Consider the following 22,903-nt stretch of genomic DNA (forward strand, 5'->3'; position numbering starts at 1 on the left):
AGGATACGTGAAAGGAAAACATGAAACTGTCTCATGTTTTCATTTCATGTGTTGTACCAGGCCTCAATTCATAATGATTTGCTTGACTTTTTGTGGTCCTTTCCTTTTACCCTCAAACACCGATGCTTGTAATTTAACGAGGAGTATTGGGGACACAAATTTTGACACAAAAATAATAGGAACCCCACGCTAATAATAACAGCCGTTCAATTAGTCTAAAACATGTTAAGAGTTTCCGTCAAAAATCAACTCATCCGAATATCGGTAAGAGCTTGATCTGTATTTGACCCTAAATTTGGCAGGATAAAATTGAATGAATCGTTCAAGCCCTTGTCGATATCCAAATGAGTTGATATTAATTTGTGGCAACTCTAAAAAATATGTTTTAAACAAATTGAATGGCTCCAATCATTTGTGTGAAACTCCGAAATGAATCCCACACAAGGTAGTAGCCATTTTGTGTTAAAATTTGTGTCTTCGAAACCGTCCCGTGAAGAGCACCACTATTTATATATCAAGAAACCATTTTCTCTATACAAATGAAGTTTTTTACTGAAAATTTTCCTTTTTTTCCTGCGGTGTTGAGACTTGAGAGGAGTGTTGATGCAAGGGGACAAGAAATGATAGAGAAGGTAATTGGACTGGACAAGAGAAAGAACAAATGTGGAAAGGACCATCTTGTCCTCTACCAAACAATACTCCATAACTGAACAAAAAGTTAAGGTTCCATGCATGAAAGTTAAGGCATCTCGACCTCACAATACTAGAGAGGGTTCCATGAAAGTTAAGGCATCTCGACCTCACAAAACTAGGGAGGGTTCCATGAAAGGGGAGGGTCTATCTATATCCATGTGCCCCTTGTGTTGGACTCAAGTAGATAAACACACACATAAAAGTATATTGCTCTCTATTTTTTGTTATTTGTGTCATTTTTTAAATCCTCATATCTCTCAATTTATAATTTTTTCATAATTTTAAAAACTTTGTATTACAAAACTAATCGAAAATTATCAAACAAAATCCACATAGCATTATTATTTTTTTGGATATTTTATATCGAATAGATATAAACGATTGAAAACTGACACAAATATAAAAAATAATAATAATAATAAAATGGAACAGAGGGAGATATCACTCCTCTCCTCTCCTCTTGAAGCGGTTATTAATTAATTAGTGGTTCTGGGGTATCACGTAGCGATGCTACAAAAAAACACCCAATAATTGGCCTTGATCCCTCCCTCCTCGATGCAAGACATCCTTTGTTAACTTGCAAAATGACCAAACTACCCTTACCTTACGCTTTGGGAATTGATTAAACTACTCCTCTCTAGAATCCAGGGGGTATATAGCGGCTTCTCAAATGATGGAAGAAGACAAGGACATATTCTGGAAACATCAAGAAGGGTATTTTAGTCTCTAGGATAGTATATAGATTAAAAAGAGCAAACTTGGAAGCCTGGTATTTTGCTTTTCTTTCTTGCATATATTTTGGTCATTCCCATGAAAAGTAATAAAGTTTGTTTTGGTATTTTGCTGTTAGATTTTGGTGACTTTTGTCCCCCCCTTGACCCCAATTTGGCTCCCTAACCTTCAGCTTTCTGGTACAACAACATTTCGAACTGTGTCCCATATTAATCATCAACTAATTAATTAATGGGTCGTTTCTTTCCTTAATTTAATTGTGAATTGCCCCATGTCCCTAACACAAGATGTCCTTGAACACTGCGGTATGTGGTGTCTTAACTCTTTTCATAAACACGCATATTCACGTGGAACACACGATCAAGTCTTTAATCTCGTATGATCAATATTATTGTAGTCGTACGAGATGTGGGCAGTGGCCGAGCACCGCTATGTAGCGCCTCATGATCAGAGGATCGTGCATGGAGCATGCGCTCGGGAGCGTGCTTTTTTCATGACTAGTTGTCATCCTAATCGCATGTGCCATTCCCATTAATTGTGAGGTTGAACTTAACCACACATGATTGGGCTAGCTAGTCATCGGTGCTTAAAACTTAGGGGTTTACTCCATCTTAAGACTTTAGGTTAATTTGAAACCTCTCACGTAATATTAAGTCTTCTCGGACAAGTTTATACAGGGTTTGCCCCAATCAACTTTAATTGGGCTTTGCTAATGAACGATGGAATTTGATCTTTACAGATTAGTTGAGGTACACTTAAATTGCCTAGACATTTTGGATTATCAGAAATACTATATAATTAAACTTTGAGAAGCCGCTTCTACTTAGGGTTTGCCGACCTTAAGTAGAATTCATGCTTCTACTTAGGGTTTGCCGACCTTAACTCCATTGATCATCAATCAGATAATTTTGATTATACCAGATCCCCATGAAACTATATGCAACTACATAGGATTTACCGACCTTGACTTTATTGATTATCTTAATTAATAAATTCCTAAGAACTTTGTTCCTGTGTGGGGCCCAGAATATTTTATTCCCACTAGTCTTCTTTTTAGTGCATCTAGAAGTATTTCATTAGAAAAAAGTGAGGATCCTATATATATTTATGTAAATGGCCTCAAATATTAGTACAGTAGTAAAATTGGTCATGACTTTGTTTCCTCCCATGCGAGCTCGACAAGTGTCACATTAATAAAACAACACATTTCCAAACCTCTTTTTTTTTTTTTTTTTGGTCGATAAATTGGGGAAATTTATTATCATGTTATCTTTACAACATATAACATAGATATCAGTCTGGTTGATTGGTTGGGTTGCTTTGCAAACAATTGACTAGGGTTCAATTCTTAGGATCTTACTGTAAGAAAGCAATTTCTTGTGAACCTCATGATCTTGATGTGAATGACTTGCTTTTGACCAGATTGAGGAGGGAATTAGTTGAGATGCGCTGCTGGCCCGAACACGACTGTCGAACCAAAGACATATGATAGATATATATCATTCCATATGCCTCATCAAGCTAATGCAACAACGTGAATGTGATTGATAATTCATTATCTAACCCAATGGATTGAATACTTCTAGGATCAATTTCATTGTTGTGAAGACGCAATAAAAATCAGAATAAGCTAGTTATGTATAGATTATCCCAAAACAAGAATTAATTAATTGATTGTGGGTGGTAAAAAACCGTACATACATTTAAAAAATTATCACTTGTTTGTGAAGCACCGCCACATTATTCTACATGAGCTTTTTCCACTGCACATTTGGATGGACTCCACCACTAATTGTGCGGCTCGTAGGTGGAGAATGCCCTAGAGTACCACGCGACGGTACTGCTCCGACTGAGGTTAAATCAAATGTCAATTGTACCATATATAGCTTCCACAAACATCTCAATGGAGCCATTGACACTAAGTACACAATAACATCTTCCAATGAAGAAGAAGGCCAAATGTATTTCAATCACTTAGTACCCACTTCTGGATTCTGCTCTACTAGTAGTAGTATAAACCATAAATGGTAGGCCTAGCATGTAATCCAAAGTCATTGAAGAAGACACTGATCAATCATGGTGGCTTTGTGTGCATAAAAATTGCACGTGTCGCGATCGATTGGACCGTCCTATGCCTAAAAACTAGATCATCAAACCCAAAGTACACACCTAAAAATTACATGGTTTGTGATAAGATGTCTTCTAGCTAGGGTTGTTGACTTTGGAAATCTGAGTGGTCAATTTTTCATTTCCATTCTTTAATTTAGGATTCAATTATGGGATTGGACCTGGGATCCTTTTTGGTGCAAGTTTCGGCTGTTCTTGATTGTTAGGCTGCATTATGCAAGTTGACCAGGGCGAAAATAGGAACATGTGTTTAATTTTTCTTCACGTGTATTGGTGATGGGGTAGTGAGTTAGATTATTACAAACGGTGGTGTCGATGCTGGTTCATCGGCTCGAACTGAAAACCTCTAACACTTAACTGGTGGTATATGAATTCGATCTCCTTTGGCTTCTTAAGGTATAACATGATGTAATTACCAAATGAGGATTGTGTAACTTGACAACCGCTTGTGCTTAAAACAGCCAGAAATTGTATTATTGCCAATTTGATCTTGTGGTATGTCCAAGGATGGAGCCAGGGGAGACAATTAGAAGCGGGGTCGCCACCACAACTATTTCAAAAAATGCTAATATTATTATATTGAAATCAAAAAAATTATCCTCTATTTATATAGGCCTGCCACCAATAGATTTTATTCATTTGGAGTATATTTTTGTTACATAAAGAGTCTTTAGTCCTCTGGTTTTGGTATGGTAAAGGAGGCAAAAAAAACATAGTCCAAAGCCAAATCTAATGAGTAGAATGAAGTTTTTACAAAACATGAGGTCCAAATTAAGAGAAAAAAAAATCAGACTTTAAACTTTGTCTTTTAATACAAATTCTGCTTATATTAAAGGGTTAGATTAACACAAAAGGAAAGGAACCTAACAGAAATCCAAATAAAGGAAAACAGCTTATCAAGCAACTTTCACGGATTGTAATAGGTGTGCATATGATAAACACATACCGTTTATTATGTTGAAATTTTATCTTCCCTCGATACTATCCATATCATAGTCCATCTTTTCCTCTCTCTTTTTAGCACATACGTTCGCTACCACTAAAGTAAAATTCTGGCTCTGCTCCTAAGCTAGTCGACAAAGAAAGGTTAATTAAATACTTAATAAAGTCTGAACATGCCTATATTTGTGGAATCCACCAGGATTATTATGTCACGGCTCAATCTGTTGGTTTTAGACTAAAAGTGAAAGAGAAAAAAATGCCTTTACCAGTGAGTAGTAGACAATGGGAATTATAAAAATGGAAACCAATTAAACCCATTAATTGGAGTCTACAAGGGTCACAACACTTGTGGGTTTTTTCAATTTTACCAACGGCCGGCCAGGGTTGTCCAGAGCCCAAGGGCGATGATATAGCCAACTCAAAACTCAAAGGAAGGAAGTGAAATTGAAATCGATCCAAGAATGTGTTAACAGATCCTTTTTGCATCATTGGTAGGGCTGCAAACGAATCGAGCAGCTCGCGAGCTCGGCTCGGTTGGTTCGTTAACGCTCAGCTCGGCTCAGCTCATTTAGTAAACAAGCTGAGCTCGATCGAGTTTTTAACTCGTTTAGTAAACAAGCCTCTTTAATCGAGCAGAGCCTTCCTCAACGATTCTTTATGAGATTTGCTGAAAACAAAATTAGATCAGGAACAGTCTACGGTTTTTTCTCTCCGTTTCTTACCTCGTTTATAAGTTAATCAAGAGCTCTTTATTGTCGAGATGAGATCCGAGCCGTCGGATGCACGATCCGATGACTCGGAGATGCGCAGCACGGTGCTACGCACACCACTATACAGCACCATCCCCCATTCGTATTTTTGCTAGCGTATGTTTATCTCTTCTCCAAAAATACAGCCTGAGCCTTCTGAACGTGCGTGATGACTCCTCGGGGCCACAAGAGATTGCGTTTTATGAGCTCTTCTTACGATCTTGATCTTCAACTATCGTAAAACAAATCGATGCAGTAACACGAAGGATCTTGAACTGATCAATAGAGAAAATGAACTCACGTAGCCTAGTTTTAATGCTTTTTTTTTTTTTTTAACGAATGCGCTATCATTGATAGCAAGAAAGGTACAACTGTGTTGTCACCGTTACAATAATAAGACACGTCAGCGACGTGCGAAGACCAAACAAGGGCCTAAGGAACAAAACACAGAGTACTAACCCGCAAAACTCAAGATACTCAAAGAACTATACTATCGCCAGAAGATAAAGACTAATAAAAAGCCTAGGGATGCCGACGATTAGCGAAGGCCAACCTAAAGAACAAAGCACAAATTCTTAATGCTTGATTTTGTGTGGTTAGCACATATCAAGTTATGCTGAAACGAAAAGGTTAGATATCCTCTCATCTATTCACTTTTCTCACGCACACCTCCTGAACTCTAAAAGCGTTCAAACTGATCCCCTCATCTATAAATGTTATCCAACTGAAATCCAGGGCAAATAATCACTGATTTGGCCATTTTTAGACGAAAATACCCTTAAACACCATGATATACTCCCCCATCACATTTTTTTTGGTCCAAAATTCCCCTATTTTGTGTCCCAAAAAGATTGTCCATTTGAAAAGACAAAGATACAAAATTCTTTATTTTTCCCATTTTACCATTCTCTCAAATTTGACATTTGAATGGGGGAAGTTTGAATTTTAAATTTGGAATACCTTTTTTACCGCCACAATTTTCAAGATATCAATTCCAAGTTTCTGACTCTAATTAAGAGAATGACCAGCAAAATTCAAATTGGGGGCAGACTTTTGTCCCATATTGGCGCCATAAATTGGTTTCTATCAACTCCAAAAAATCACTCAAGGGTATTATTGGAAATGTGAAGTTTTGAAAAGATTATCATGATGTTTCCTTAAATTTGTAGTATTTCGAGATTGGACGATGAAAATGGGACAGATGTAGTACATGCTATTGGTGTTCATAATACTATATACAAGAGATAGAGAGAGAGTTGAGCATACATACCACTATATATATTACTGGTGTTCATAACATATACAGGTTAGAGAGTGTTGAGGTGTTATGAACACCATAAGTATGGTTGTAGTGGAGTTCAAGGACATTTTTTTTTTCTGAACAATGGTTAAACCAGTGATATTTGCTCTAGCAACAACAATCATGCAACAAAGGGTTTCAATTGGGTAACATTTATAGATGACGTTGTCCATTTGGGCTGTTGTTTAAAAGTTGAGGGGGTGTGCGTGACAAAAGTGAATAGATGATGGGATTGTGGAATTTAACCAAACGTAGTAATTTTGTTAGGTCGCAACAGTGAGTTTCAGCATCAGAAATCAAAACTCGTGGCCTCTAAAAGTTTGCCTGATCGTTAGCTTCGAAGTTCTACGATGTGTACTTGAATTAGAACGGACATCTTGTTATAAAAATAATACTGTTATAATTAATCTTGCTGCTTCTGAAAAAAATGTACGATTGACAAAGAAGTACTACTATTTGTTGGGAAAAATTCGGCATATACAAAAAATCCAGAGAACAATTTCATTGATAATGTAACAATTACATAATCGAAACAAAATACAAATACAGAACAGATTGAAACAGTCGAAATACAAACTGAATTTCCAGAATATCGAACCGAGTCCTGTGTGATATCACAGTCTCCTTAAGAAAGATTCACCTTGCATCAGCGACTTTCTCCCAAGGTTGGCTCGGCTAAACCGTAAACCGTCGGAACATCACCGTCGACCGCCTTGGCGAACTGACTACTGTCTGTCTCTCCCTCTCAAAGAATTATATGCTAGAAGGTATAGAAACACACTTGAATTTATAATGCCTTCTCCAAAACGTGAGCCTCCTTTTATAGGGTGAATGAGGTAAGGGAGGAGTAATGCTGCCATCAATTGCTGATATGAATTCTGCCAATGAATGGAGATGTTACAATAGTGAATGACAATCATGGTGAGGGGTTACGGGAGTTATAAAATCCACACATCAATACGTCTATTGATTGTGGTACGTCCAGATACAACGAATCCAGTACATGCACGGTTGCTTCGGAAAACCCTCTGATAGTCCCGATTTCATTCATCCGAAATTCCGTAAATTTCCAACACTATTTACCTCTTTCCACTTGAAAAATCTACAAGTACTACTACCACGTAAACGTAAAGTAGTCTAAGAATCATTTAAACCGTAAAACCATGATGACCCCACAACGCCATTGGACCATTGGTGCAGTAGTTCAAATTGGACAAGATGAGAGCCCGCTTTATTCGCTTGAAGTTCCCAGAATCTCTCTCTCCCAAAACGATTTTCAATAAGTTTGATATCATTTATTACTTATTACATCTTTCTATCTCCACTTATTACCAAGCTCCCGACGTGTCTTTGTTTTTCTACTGTCATCAAACAGTTCATATATGCAAATCTCCAAACAATTCAACCCACCCTGTTTGCGTGTGGTGGGAGGAGTGTTTGTTGCCTGAGAGAGAGAGAGAGCAGGGTGACACCACAGAATGGGGACGAGAGAAAGAACAGAATGCAGAAATCACAAGCCATTTTGAAAAAAAGAAAGAAAGGATCTACTTGTGAATGTGGGTATGTAAATGGGTGTGATTGTAGAATGATTGGTTTTTATCGGGGTACAACAGAACATAGAAATGATTCACTTTGGGAGTAAATATTCAGTAGTCCCAAAGTAGAGCCACGAGGTGCTCCGGATCATTCCAGCACCACACATTCAAGTGGAGACCGTAAACTAGAATGTGTGATGTAAGAAAGTTCCGGAGCACCACTTGGCCATGCTCCGGAAGCACAGAATAATTAGACCTACATTGGGCACACATGTCTCTTTGTCCTAAATAGGGAAAGCAACACACATGAGATTAACAGGTCACTGCTGCTGTACTTTCCCCCACCCTAGCCTCATCCTCCCCCAGCTATATTTTTGGCACTTTCCTTTCTTGTTTTTCTATAGTTAGGGTTTTGTACATCTTTTCCACACTTGAACCTTTTTCCTAATATTAGGCAAACCTGGCCTCTAATATGTATGTACACTTTCACTCTGCTTCAGATGACAGCACCTTTAAGAAGAAGAATTGTCAAAGATTCAGCTGCTCAAAACAGTGTGTTTTTGTACTTGATCAAACTGCTGGATATTGTGTGTGTGTTTAAAAGATCAATTATGCCTCTCCCTAATCAACAATTGCCTAGGTAAGTTGATATGTGGAATTACCCTCTTACCCTCCTCCAAAGCAAAAAAAAAACTGCTGGATACACCAAATTCAATATTTTCTGCAACAAATTTTCCACCCAAAATAGTGTTTTTCATTTACTTTCAAAACCACATAGCCAAGGCATGATTCCCAGTTTATGCAAGCTCTTTAAATAGATTAGTCTATGCATAATACAAATTAGTACAATTATTTTTCATCATTTTGCACTGTCAATGGCTAATTTTAAATCTCAAATGCTACACACACAAAAAAAAAAAAAGGAATGTCATCAATTAAGAAACCTCATTGTTTCAATTAGGGGTGTGCACGGGTCTGGCTTGAACCCAAACCCGACCCGACCTTGTCGAACCGAACAGGTGGTAAGAATTGTCCGTGAGCCCGATTCTTTACGTCGGGTCGGGCCCGGTTCCACGGGTAAGGAATGCACTAACCCGAAACCCGAACCGAAAATTGATTTTTAACAAAAAGTGAACCCGCACCTGTCCGAACTACATTTGCGACCCCGCCCGAAACCCTTCGGGTCAGGTTGCGGGTTTTTTACACACCCCTAGTTTCAATGACTAATAAGCAATCTGCAAAATTCAATAATCATTAAAAGAAGTTGAATTAAATAAAAGTTATTTGCTACAGATGGGAGCCGGAATAAAAAACCTTTGATCATGCTTATGCACAAATTGAACAAAAAAAATGGGACAGAATCAACTTGCTCCAATATCTTTATAAGAAAACTGAGCTACTTTTTGGGAAATCTAAGAAAGATGTATAAAGCATATAGACAAGATCTATCGTTCTGAATGATGCATGAGGCCTTCTCCCAATATCCATAATTGACACACAAATATATGTAAACAAAAGATCTCGGCTGGAAAAAAACAAAATAGATTAATATTACTTTTGTTTTCAATTTTACTCATGAGTGCAATCATACAACTGTTTCTGCTACACACTAGTTTAATTGGTAAGCATTCCAATGTGATCTTTTTCTGCAGAGCCCAATGGGTATGTTTCTGCTACACACTAGTATAATTGGTAAGCATTCCAATGTGACCTTTTCTGCAGAGCCCAAAGGGTATCCAATGAAAGCACTAGGAACAAAAATTTGTTCATTGAGCACACATAGAATTCAGTAAAGCCTTGTGACCTGACAATGATCAAGGGCGGACGCAAAACTTTAATATTGGGTGTGCAAATATCCAGTGTTGGAGTCAAGATTTTTGATAAATGGGGTCGGAAATTTAAACTATGTGCAATTCACGAACTTAACCCTTGATTTGTTTTGAGGAACGAACAAACTAGCGCTATGTTTGGAAATTTTGTGGGTGAAGATTTTATTTTGAGTCCTTTTTGCCCTAAGTATAAAACCCTTATATGGGCTGGAGAAAAAATAAATTTTAAAGTATGATCAAATTAGTAAAAATAAGGTAAAAATTATACGGATTTATATGAAATTTTGACAGCATGGGATCAGCTGTCCACCCTTGTCTCTATGTGTTGAGTTTGGACGCATTCAAAATGATATTGTCCAAAAACCACTCGTACAATAGTTTACACAAATGCACTCACAAAGGAGCACGTTTTTTCTTTTTATAGCTATCCACCTCCTCAATGAATGCCTAGGATTATTTTCATCCAACGGCCCATGTTCTCCTTCTAGAATCCTCCTAGAAAATAATTTCTCTTCTTCACATCTATACAATATTCTAGAATTCTCCACACAAGTCTAGCTTATAGAGTTATCCACAATCTTGTAGAACATTCCAGAATCCTCTAAATTTTTTGAAAGTTTGTAAAGTCCTAGAATCTTTTAGAAAAATATAGAAGAATCTCCAATGTTTTTGACCGTTTTAAAATAATTTAGATTATTTTTCATACTTTAGAGAATTCTCCACCGTTCTAGAATACAATATAACACTCTTAAACTTTCCGAACATTTTTAGGATTCTTTAGCTCATTATGAATGATTCTAGATCTATAAAGAGTCGGATATTGACTCTCAACAAGAGGTACATCACAAAAAAGTACTAAAAATATAGTCGTAGGTATATTAGATCAACCTATTAGTATAAAAAATGCACAGTACTATAATTGTAGATGCATATAATATTGTACACCATAGCTGTTTCAAAAGATAAACTATTAAACCTAATATTAATTTCTTTTTAGAGATGCATACAATTTTAAAAGGACACTTATGAAACTTTTGAAAAAACTCTTGACTTGAATGGGCAGACGTTAAATTTTATTTTAAAAACGTTGGGTGGACGAACTAATATAGTTTTAACTTTTCTTAAGACAAAAACTAGTATGATTCTATAGAAATTTTGAATTTTGGATAGGGCGATCACCCGATCTCATCCATACGCCCCTCGATCGGTCATTGTGACAATGGTTCAGGTTATGGAAGTCACCCCAAAGGTCCCCGTTTGAGTCAAATTCGTAATTTTTATAACCTACTATTTTGGACTAACCAATACAGTATGAAATTCAATTCTCCTCACTCTTATAGAGAGATGTGTAGAATAAGTAGAATTCTTCTGGGCCCACCCACCACGAGGCATACCAAGCCTTCCTTCTGTTGAAAAATATTATAGGATATAATATTTTATTTTAAGTATGAATGAAAATTGATTTATTTTGGAGTTGCATCTTTTTATTGGCACTTGTTCGGTGTGGATGGACGCATCCTTCACGAACAGATATGCCTCTTTCTTTGGTAACTTTTTGTAGAGTTACCAATTGGCCTATATAAATATCATTTCCCTCATTCATTTTTAAAAGGTTGATTTTTCCTTCGGGAAAGACTACAATACGCACCCCTTATTTGGGTGTGTATTATATGCACCTCTCAAAATGTTATGAATTATAGAAAAAATGTTACGAATCGTATTGCTAAAAAGTTACGAATCATATAAAGGTTACAAAATACACCAAAATGTTATGAATCATAATGAAAACGTTACGAATCGTATTACTGAAAAGTTATGAATTCTAAAACAAAAGTTACGAAACACTCTAAAATGTTATGAATGAACCACAAAATAGGTGCATATGGTACACCCTTTTAAGTGGTGTGTATTGTAGACTTTTCCTTTTCCTTCATTCAAGTTCATTCATATGGGAGAGTTACAAATACAAGATGGTTCGTCAGGCCCTCCAATTAAAGTGCTACTTTGGAGGGATTCCAATCAAGTAGTGCTGGGAGACAGTCGTCCAATACAAACTGCGAGCACCGTAGCGGGGGCGAAATCTGTCTTAAGTACATAGTGTCACACACAAACACTCGTCTTGATTACCAATTTGTTTCCATCAATTTCTAGGTTTTGAGTTTTGATTTTATTGCACTTAGATTATTGATTTTCATCACAAAAAGTAGACATTTTTCCAACACCTACAACCGGTGGGTGTTTGGCTATGTCACGTAGACATTTTAAGAAACTCATAAAGTCGAATAAGGGGTGTTTCCACTAATTAACAAGTTGTAGATTATCGAGATTTTTTGTTGTCTTTATTTAATTTTTTTTGTTATTTGTTATAGTTTTGCACCAAATTTTTATGTATTATTGCTTCGCCTCGGTGAGAAGAAACAGAAAAGTAAAAAAATATGACTTTCATAAGTGTTTTTTGAAATATCCAAGAAAACACCCACAAAGTCTTTTTGGGATTTTTCTTGAATATTTCCCGAAAAAATTGGGTTAAAGTCAATTTTTTTTTTTACTTTTCTGATTCTGTAAGATCCCACGTCGGCAAAAGATGAAAGGTTTAAATGATATATAAGGATTCGCAAGCAACTACTGTATAACTTGAAGTTAATCTTTTGAGCCGCGTGGTTAGACGAATGGTTACAGTTGGTATCAGAGCATCAACATTGGTCCTACATAGATGGAGCCACCTCTAGAATCTGGTACGAGCACATTGATTGTGCTGTACAGGATTAAATGCCACACTGTGGCCACCAGAGAGAAGTTGTTGGGCTTTTTTAAATGATTAAAAAAAAATCGGTGTCCAACATCTCTAGCTAGACTTTCACTTTGGCAAATGAATTTTGTACTCAAGCTGACCATTAATCATACGCAGAACTTCTATATTATGCATGAAATGCGCACACATTTATCTGAGGCAACCAAGGAATACATATATTAGAGCAAGTTTACCAATTATCATGTAAAAACGCTAGTGAATAGTGCAATTTTTTTCATTTTACCTACTCACGTCTCTTTTAACACCACATCAATACTATCTATTTTATCTATTCTTTATTAAAATATCATTCTTTTTCTTTTTCTTTTCCTTTTATTGTTCTTCTTCCTCCCCCTTTGGGCTTGAAGCCCCATAATATGCGCGTGATGCCTTAGAACAACGCCACACCAGATCTGGATTTTTGGAATCAAATGGCCAACAAAAATTCCCCCTACTTGAGGAACCCCAAAAATTATACACAGGCTTATATATGTCTATATATACATGTCTATATACGTATGTACATGAAAGAACCTATTTTTCATTTTCTCAGCCATTTTTTTGCTGCCCATGTTGACTGGTGTCTTGCTGAAATTGGGCAATTCTTGGTGGGCGAGATTAAAGGAGGATGTCTTGGTCGGCAAGATCGAAGTCAATTGATCGTTCCAGATCGAAGCCTTTCTTTGTTCGTTCCAGTACCATTTCTTTCTTCGGTGGAGAGAGAGAGAGGGGGGGGAGGAAAAAGAATTAAAAAATGGGAACCGGGTGAACAGTCGTTCGGTAGAAGAAGCAAACAACTGTAGCCGAAGGAATTCTACCGTGTGGTTTACCTATGTTGCTGCAGGTGAAAATTTCTCTCTTTGGTTAGCTAGAATAGCTTTTTCGATTGTTTCCCTCAGCTGATAAACTTGCTCTTAGAGGGTGTCGCCAAGTCCTTTAGATGAAACTTATTTTATTTTTTTGATCAGCCCTTTAGATGAAACTTGATGAACCTGACTAACGCGTATACATACCCACACCTAACACACAACCATGTATAACTAACGCTGTCAGTGGTCCGGATTGGACCGGATTGTTATGAATCCAATTTTAATTCATGAGTCACGGTTTTTAGAAAATACAATTCGTGTCCGGACCAAAAGTTCTACGGTTCGGTTCCAATCCAATCCGTAAGTCACTGTTCGGTTCCGATTTTATCTACGGATTAAATTTCATATTGCAAATCCAACAAAAAAAATCAAATTCTTGCCAACAAAAAAACTAGTATTACAATCTGCCATTACATCCAGCAAGAGAGCAACCAAATGAGATAAAGTACACAAATATTATCCAAAATTTCAAATTAGTACAACACAACATACACGAAATTTTTTTCCTCCTAGGAATGAAATACAGTTTACCCCCGTGAGATAATATATTGTTACAATATAGTATCACATTAAGAAAAAAATGCTTAAAAAATTATGACAATTGGTAAAACTTATAATATAATTATTTACTACATATTACACACACACACACACATATATATATATATATATATATAAATATTTCACGGTCCGGTCCGGTTAATCCATGGTTTCGTAATGAAAATCCATGGACCAAACCATATCTCACGGTTTTTTAATTTTCAAATCTATGTCCGGACCATTAATCCACAGATCCAATCCAAAAGTTACGGATTGGATCAGATTAGTCCGGTTTCACGGTTCTCGGTTTTTCTTGAACAGCAAGTGATATAACATTGGGGCGCAGGAAGCGGGTTAGCGGTTGCAACAAGATCTGTGGTATCATAGTTCTTCCCTGGATACCAAAATAGAGAAATATTAAAGGAAAACGGAATATATATGGAATTGGAATAGGGGCAGGCCTCGGACGAAATTTTGAGCTGAGAGCTAGCTTAAATTTCCCCTTCACAAGACTGAAACACATCGACGCCAAACACTCACTTATTGGGCTCCACGACTTGAGCCCAGCACGGACTTTGAAGACTTTAGGCTCAGAATCTCAACTACTGGGTTTGGTCTTGTACTGGCAGCCTATTTTTGGCTCAATAAGTGGAATGGTTTTTTTTTTTATTCTTATTCGAAAAAATTTTAGTTTTTCGTTGATATTTTATGAATTAATTTGTGGATTATTATTTTGTCATGACGAGAGAAATTTAAAAAATTTAAAATTACGATCGAAACACAATTATTATTATTTTTGAATAAAGACAAAAAAAATTGGCCTATAGGAATGAATTTTTTTTTAATAACCCACAAAAAATCGACAAAAATTAATAAATGGAAGGAAAAAAATTGAATAAGGAAAAAAAAAAAAGTCATTTGGCTTATTAAGCCAAAATAGGGCGTGTCAAGTACAATAAGCTAAATTACAACCCGGTTAGGACCACTGGATTTGGATTTACTGAGACCCTCCACGTTTGTAATTGAAAAAACGTAAGGCCCCGTTTCCACTAACAAAAAATCATTAAAAACTTAACGCATTTTACCATTTCATTTTCACTAACAAAAAAATTTCAGAATTTTACCATCTCGTTTCCATTAACAAAAAAAGGCAAATGATAATGCCACGACAAAATTCTTTAGTGGCACGAACATTGTTTGCATATTCCCTTTTTACCCTGGAATCACATATGGGCCTCTCGATCTCTCTCTACAGCGTCTCAGCTGTCTCCCAACAAGCAAGAAATACCGCCGTCCCGTCTGAATCCCAAACTCCGACCAACCTTTCTGGGACACGAAACCTAAATGGATTGAAGAACCTTCACAATATCAATAAAGCTCCACACCTTGATCTCTGTGTAGTTTTGTGTATTGTACCATATAATCTGGGTTCATTACTAACAAAGCACCATTTTTTTGTGTATTACAAGAAACAGAGCTCTGACAAGTGACAATCAAAATCTGACCAGAGATGTTCAACTCTGTACAACTTGTCTCCGTCTTCTCTAGACTCTAGCACCACATTCCCCTCCATGTCCGGCTCTCTCACACCTCGTTCTGTTATCCATCTCTTGAATCGCAATCGAAACACAATCACCTTCTTTGGATGGATTTCTCAATGTCCTTATCCTTTCCGACCTCTTCCCACCTTTGAAGTGCAAGTATGACGATATTATCATAGCCCCCAGGAGAGAAATCTTGATCTGTAATCTTCAGAAGTTCCTCGAATCGGTGTCGGTTGAGAATTTCGGTCTCGCTGTAAGGGTGTCGGTTGGGAATTCCCATCTTGCTGAAGGTATCTTGTGTTGTTAGTCTGAGCTTGCTCTTTTCGAATCAGAGAGCGAGATATACGGGAGAATCGAGAAGAAAGTGTTAAGATCCAAAGAGAGAAAAAGTCAGGATCGTGGTTCTTGCAAGGGTATAAAGGTCAAGACACCACAACCTGTCGTGGCATTAAAGTTTTTTGTCGTGGCATTATCTCTTCCCCAAAAAAATTGTCAACAAATACTATTTTTGCTACGGTAACTCTACTTACAAACCATTAACAACTTATTCACTACCGGAAACACATAACAACTTATCGACCATAAATAAAAACTTACAAATTTTTCACTACCGGAAACACCCAAATATCCAAGAAAATAACTCGTACAATCTATAACTTATAACAGAAACCCTTTACCTTAACAAATTAATTCCTGTCCTTATCACCATCTTCAATAATTTCATCTTCTTCAATGGTAATTTTATCAGCAATTTATTTCATCTCCTGTATTCTTACTAATTATTTACTGCTGTTATAGCTGCTATTGTCAGGTAAGATCCGCAAAAAAAAAAAAAAAAAAAAACGGCAGTTTAGTTCTGAAAGCCAAACGGAAATTCTGAATTTACTATCAATAAATTGAATGAACAGCAAGTTCTGCAATCATAATACATTTGTGGAGGGGGGATAAACAAGAACACAACAATAGGAGACATTTGCCGCCCTTGGGGTGATAATCAACACCGCCCAAGTATCGTAAGGGAAGCCGAGAACAAACAATCAACCAACCCAAATACCATATCATGTGGAAAAACAACTGATTAGGTTTTGGTATCAACTTACCCCTATGCAGATCCAAATTCTGAAAGCCACTTCTCGTGCCGTTCAATATCAGCAGCAGAAACACTGGGTTGAACCTTTTTCAGGGCCTCTTCAAAGTCACACATGGCGACTGGATCCTTTGAGATATCCTCCTTAGACATGTTCTTAATCTCATCGCGTGTCTTCCCCGCTATTTTACGCCTCATGCCATTTAAAGAGGCATCGCGGCAAACATTGGTGAGATCATCTCCACTGTATCCCTCTGTTTGGCGCGCCACTTTATCGATATCCACGTCAGTAGACATCTGGTATGGATGATATTCAAATAGTTAAAAAGAGCACTAACGATCATTCAGCTGGTATACATTAGTAGGTACTATACTATGCTTTACAGTAATTTTGTGAAACATGTAGTCCTCAATTCTCAAAATAAATGGTCCTAGAACCACAGCGGAACAGTCATGTTCATGAAAAAGATCAGGACTTCAAGGATCCCGAAAAGTGAGCTTCAAATGTTCATATTTTAATTAAGGCATAATAGCATAAATACTCTGAGCAAACAATCAGCCTCCAAAATAGCTAACGATAATACTACCAAATGAGCTTAATCTTCTCCTTCTGATACAATCAGAAAAGAAAAAAATAATAATAATAAGTTGATAGTAATCTAAATTCTAAAATAATGTATTCACAAGTAAATTAACCACTCTCTGCCTTTCTAGCATAAGGATGAGTCAGTTATGACCATCCAGTGGAAAGAGTAATGAAAGACTGATTGAGCTTAAAAGTACACCAAAGTGTTTTTTTTCAAGTTACACGCTTTGTTCCGCATTGTTCTCCTTTACTGTCTATTTTCCTTAATATGGCATTCCCTAATTTTGAAACTGAATTCTCTTTTTCCTGTTTGTTTTTTTCTTTTTGGTTTAGTGCTTTCATAGCCTATTGGCAATGATTAGGTTTTAGCACATCAAGGAAGTTGCAGCAAAGTGCAGGTTCATGCCACTGATCTAGGGTCCACAGCTGTATGCCTGCATGCGTGTACACGCTGTTTCTGCATTTCAAACCCATGATGCCAAGGTCACAATGGAGATCGGAGACCTTTCTGTTGCTGCAAAGTTCTACCTTTTCTGCAACATTCCTGTCAACACTATATATTCTGGTCGCTCAACACTACAAATTCCAACAATAACAAATATTCTACACATAAAACTAGAGATCTATCAAAACTGCTCATTTGGAAGCCCCACGCTTGCTTTCCACTTTTTCTCCATCATTTTCCCATCCATTTTTCAAATACAGTACCCCATAATGTACAAGATATCAGACCCAATGGTGATCTATTTTTTACACCATATCCATTCTAGAACTTTCATTCATGTGAACTGCTTTTGGAGTGGTGCAAGGTGAAAGCTCGGACTTCCAAGTATGAGAATGCAAGTTCATAGTCTATGAGCAGCAGCCCCTCCATACCAAAAGTTAGGTCTTCTATGAAGGTTTCCAGTCTGAAAGCAGACTATTTTTACCAAATTAGACCAATCTTTTTCAGCTGCAGGCTTATAGCACAGCTAATTATGCCTCTTTTTTAGGTCTTCCCCAACATCAGAGGCTCAGAGCTTCTCTTTGACCAAGCAAATTTCATTTCTTTTGCTTTTAGATTATTATTTAGCCAAACACAGTCATTTCCCAGCTTCAATCGAAGCTGAAAAACAAACCAAACACCCCCTTTTGACCATCCATTATGTGTAATGTAATTGAGAATAAAAGGCCTGGAGATATCATCCGGAGACCTGACACCAATTCATACCGATTTAGCACGAACTTACTTCTGCTATACTCTCAAAAGTCAAAATCAATCTCAGCGCCATTTTGCATGTTCCAAATCTAAACATACATGGCTCATAAGTCAAGGGTGCATTTATAGCATTACACACCTCTTGTACCTCACTTTAGTTACCATACTGAGACTGAAAAAAAAATTATCACTGATTTAGCATGAACTTACTTAGAGATAGGACGTTTTGCTTTGTGCCATGAAATTTACTGCACTAAAAAGTCTAAAATTATCCTTTCAAACTAATAGTAGTTTGATTCATTACTCTTTTATGTCATGTATTTAGACCTTCCGATCTGACTATACGAAGTATCATCACGATTACGTTTACTCATACAGCACAGAAATAAGAGTATGGATGGATCAACTGTGGATATATTTGTCCGATTAATATGTTTTCAGCTTGAAAGATAGAAAGACAAAATATCCCTCCACTTTCATTTGTTAAAGTTCTAGTTCCCAAGAGCAAAGAATCGTAGTAGCATTATTAATAGGTAAACCTGTGGTTGTTACCATGAACCCTGGCCAGTACCTAATTCAAATTCAAAAACCAAAAAGTAAAATCCAAATACCTTAACACTTCAAGCCTACAAAAATAAGTAGCATTCAGACACAAAAGCAAATTTACCTCAACAGTTCTCAAATTGATCCGTATAAGTTCCTTACGGCTTTCGAAATTTGGAAGTGGTATGTATATTCGCTTTTCCAATCGCCTCCTGCATTATGTCAACTCGTAATCAAAAGTAGCACTAGTTAATAAAACCAACTAAAAATGTACTTTTTTTTTGCTAAAAGACAAAAAAGGGAGTGTTGATAATAAAAAAGGGAGTGTGTATTAATTCTCTTTATTTTTGTTATAAATACACTTCGAACTCTGATATCAGCAGGAATTTCCAAATAGTAAAATCTACTTGGCCGTTGAATATAAGAATAGAGAAAAAGAAAAAGAAAAAAAATGAGATTTCAACCTCAGCGCCTCATCTATATCCCATGGAAAATTGGTAGCAGCCAAAACCATCACTAATTTGCGACTACCATCTTCATTAGTGGAAGTATTGCTCACACCATCTACTTGAACTAGAAGTTCAGACTTCACTCTCCTGGAAGATTCATGCTCCCCTGAAGCCCTGAAAAGCGTAATGGTAGGGTCAACATTGAACATACAAGATCCATCCATCAAAAGATATGAAAAAGGTAAGATCAAGCACATCCAAGGACAAAATGTTTCTCTGAAACGAGTACACAAACTTCCACGCACAGAGGATAGAGTCAGTCAGACAGTTTAAAATACATTATGGCTTCTGTATAACCAAGATGATGATATCCAAATCTAGCTTCTGTATAACCATGATGATGATATCCAAATCAGAAACAGTATACCCAAAATCCACAAACTACGTCATGTCTGAGAACACGATCCACTGCAAGATAGCTAACTGCAGAAGCCAGTTCAAAACGAATGTAGACTTACCCACGGGCATTGCAGAGAGAATCTATCTCATCAATGAATATTGTACTTGGAGCATAAGCTCGTGCGAGATCAAATAAGCACCGCACCATACGCTCACTCTCCCCACGCCATTTCGAAGCCAGAGTAGCTGAAGAAACATTGAAGAATGTTGTGCCACATTCGGTAGCAACTGCTTTGGCCAAGAGTGTCTTTCCAGTGCCAGGAGGCCCAAACATAAGAACGCCTTTCCATGGTCTCCTAATTCCCTGCATTACACCAAAACAAATGATCAAACTGGTGGATGTGAACCCATAATTTGGTCATGCACACAATTACAAGTTCTCAGCAAGGAAAACATGGTCTAATGAAGGAGATGGGAAAATGCAGTATCTAAATCGATTTTATGGAGCGTGTAGACGGAAGCATTAACACTACAGTCCAAAATCAGTAAAATCTTTGGCAGTTGGGTTCCCTTTCCTCGACATTAGTTTGCCAGAGAGTTGAAATTGTTGTGTCATGTGTGTTTCAAAATCTTGGGAGTTACAGAATTGAGACTATCAAGACTCATAAACTACAATCATATTTCAACTTCAAAGCAATAAGAAATACCTGGAAATATTCAGGCATCCACAAAGGAAGAACAACAGCTTCCTCTAGAAGCCTTTTTGCTTCAGTCAACCCAGCTACATCATCCCACCTCACACCAGGAGTGGAATCCAAGACATCCCTTTCAAGCATTTCAGCCAAGTCATGATCAGGCCCCTCGTACTGTCCGCGTTTGGATTTTCCATCTTCAGAATCACCATTCTGCATCACATCAGAGATGAATAATCTGAGCATAAACAAGCACAAATAAGAACTGAAAACAAATTGTGCAAAGATGAATATAGTTATGCAACAATACAAGACTCCAAACAATTTTTAATTAACTATTTAACTCTCCAAGTCATGATGCTAACATTGACAAGTCTGCCCCCAGAAATGGGACTAAGTGACTAACCAGTGTCCCACAGTTCACACTTTCCAGGCATTGGATTCCAGAGAATGAATCTAATGCAAACAAAGAAATTTCAAGAAAAATAAACATATCAAGGAAAATCATGCACTTAACCTTTCTATCCACCAGTACATAAGGAATAGCATTTGCTCTTAAAGATCAAATATTGAAATAAAACTATATTTGAGACTGTTATATAGCAAGCCTTCATGGAGTGTTGAAAAAACTATTTTGTCAGGTAGAATATACCAGTGCGTCTTCCTTGCCAGATTTCCCTGAGCCAGTGCCTTTCTTTCCAGCAGCTGAAGCTCGGACTCCTGTATTTGACCTACTAGGATTACCAGCCTTTGCTCCACGACCGGTTGTTCCAGATTTTGTGGAACCACGTGCCCAAGCTCCATCTTGAGGTGACTTTCTTGTACCAGCTTGACCTGCTCTTGTAGGTCTTCTACTCGTATTATCTCTACTAGGTGGCCTCCATACATCAGGATCATCCATCGGAGCACCAGATGAAGTCGGGTACTCGTCCAATGGTTGAAAAACAAATGAAGATTTTGCAGAAATCGGAGGAGAAGGAGGCCTTCTACCCAAGGGAATATCCTTGAAAGCCCTTCTCTCTGCATCTAACTGCTTCACTACTTCTACTTCTTCTGTAAGAGCTTTCTTTACATTCATCCATTTTGATCGAATCAAAGGGTCATCAAGCGTGTTTAAATGCCTGACGAAAGCGAAAAAGACAAAAATAAAGTTTTAGCAAATTTACACGAATGGCATATACATTAAAGAATACACCTAGAAATGCATGTTAGGAATTTCAGAACCCTAGCACATGATCAAGGTGATAAAAATGCAGAAAATAAAGAAATCAAAAGCACAATCACACAACACCACCGGTTTTACGACGGCCACCCAATTTTGCCGTGCCAAGAATCGCGACCTCAGCCTCTATTTTCGCTTCAAGTTAAGAATACAAAATTTGTCAATCAAGAAATTTTCCGCCGGGACCATCATCTGATTTCAATTTGATAAAGCATAACATTATTACATCAGAGTTGCCATTTGCTGCAAAACATAAAGCAAGGATAATTGTTTGAAAGTACCAAGAGTCAGATCCGCGAGGAACACTATCAGGCTCCACACACTCCATAAAAAGCCAAAGTAGCATCACCAATACGACTCGAATTCTTAGTTAGTAAGCGGAATACCATCTGAGAGCATTGTCCTAAATATGAGCCCCCTTTATATTTGACAAATTATTCGTTTATTGATACGTGATCAAGAATCTTGGAAAATGATTGATTTTAAGGAAGGTAAACTTAATTCCTCAGATTCCACGCCAGAAATCCTTTTGATAGGGCCTAATTAAGTACTCAATGAAGAACTCCCATCTTAAATTTCCAATACAAAGGAATCAATGAAGTCAGTTTTGTACTTTTTCAGTAGATATAAAATCTAGCAACTTTCAATTCAAACATTATCAAGGCAAAAACTAACAACCAAAGCCCTATTTGATTATAGTGGTGGAGTGTTTGTGTGTGTGTGTGTGAGAGAGAGAGAGAGAGTACTTGTTGATCTGGGCGATGGCGCCATCGAAGAAGATAATGGAGGTATCGTAGAGGCCTTCAATTGCGTAGTCTCTAGCCAATTTGAGGTGATCTTGAACGCCAGCAGGTGACGTTCCCGCCATTGTAGAGAAGACTCTAGGGTTTTTCTTCAGAATCTATGGCCTTTACTAGCGGAGAAGAAGCAACTCAGAGCTCAGACCTGGAGGCAGGAAGTCATCAACCAGATATAGCTCTCTCTCTCTCTCTCTCTCTCGGCTGCTGGTTCGACCAGTGAAGATGACGGCGACGTTTAAACGGTTGAGAGACTGGGAAGGGTCCACCGGAGGGAGA

At 37.4% G+C, this 22,903-nt stretch overlaps 1 protein-coding gene across 1 annotated transcript; it reads right to left on the minus strand.

Annotated features, from left to right (window-relative positions):
* Positions 1 to 16,521: 16,521 nt before the first annotated feature.
* LOC131335464 (katanin p60 ATPase-containing subunit A1-like) lies at positions 16,522 to 22,853 on the minus strand. The gene is made up of 7 exons (XM_058370826.1): positions 22,574 to 22,853; positions 21,258 to 21,726; positions 20,621 to 20,818; positions 20,033 to 20,277; positions 19,530 to 19,688; positions 19,190 to 19,277; positions 16,522 to 17,035 (listed from the first exon to the last, which is right to left on the minus strand). The coding sequence occupies exons 1-7, from the start codon at positions 22,693 to 22,695 to the stop codon at positions 16,754 to 16,756; spliced, it is 1,563 nt and encodes a 520-aa protein (XP_058226809.1). The 5' UTR covers positions 22,696 to 22,853; the 3' UTR covers positions 16,522 to 16,753.
* Positions 22,854 to 22,903: the final 50 nt, after the last annotated feature.

Source organism: Rhododendron vialii, chromosome 8a, assembly GCF_030253575.1.
Source record: "Rhododendron vialii isolate Sample 1 chromosome 8a, ASM3025357v1".
Classification (NCBI taxonomy): Eukaryota; Viridiplantae; Streptophyta; class Magnoliopsida; order Ericales; family Ericaceae; genus Rhododendron; species Rhododendron vialii.

What these genes read in the sequence shown, in the direction of transcription:
- LOC131335464 (XM_058370826.1), bottom strand. Translation starts at nt 22,695, where the DNA reads ATGGCGGGAACGTCACCTGCTGGCGTTCAAGATCACCTCAAATTGGCT. An exon ending in GGATGCCTGAATATTTCCAG is followed by an intron (nt 20,278 to 20,620) that starts GTATTTCTTATT and finishes GGTGTAATGCAG; the next exon opens with GGAATTAGGAGACCATGGAA. An exon ending in TCTCTCTGCAATGCCCGTGG is followed by an intron (nt 19,689 to 20,032) that starts GTAAGTCTACAT and finishes TACGCTTTTCAG; the next exon opens with GGCTTCAGGGGAGCATGAAT.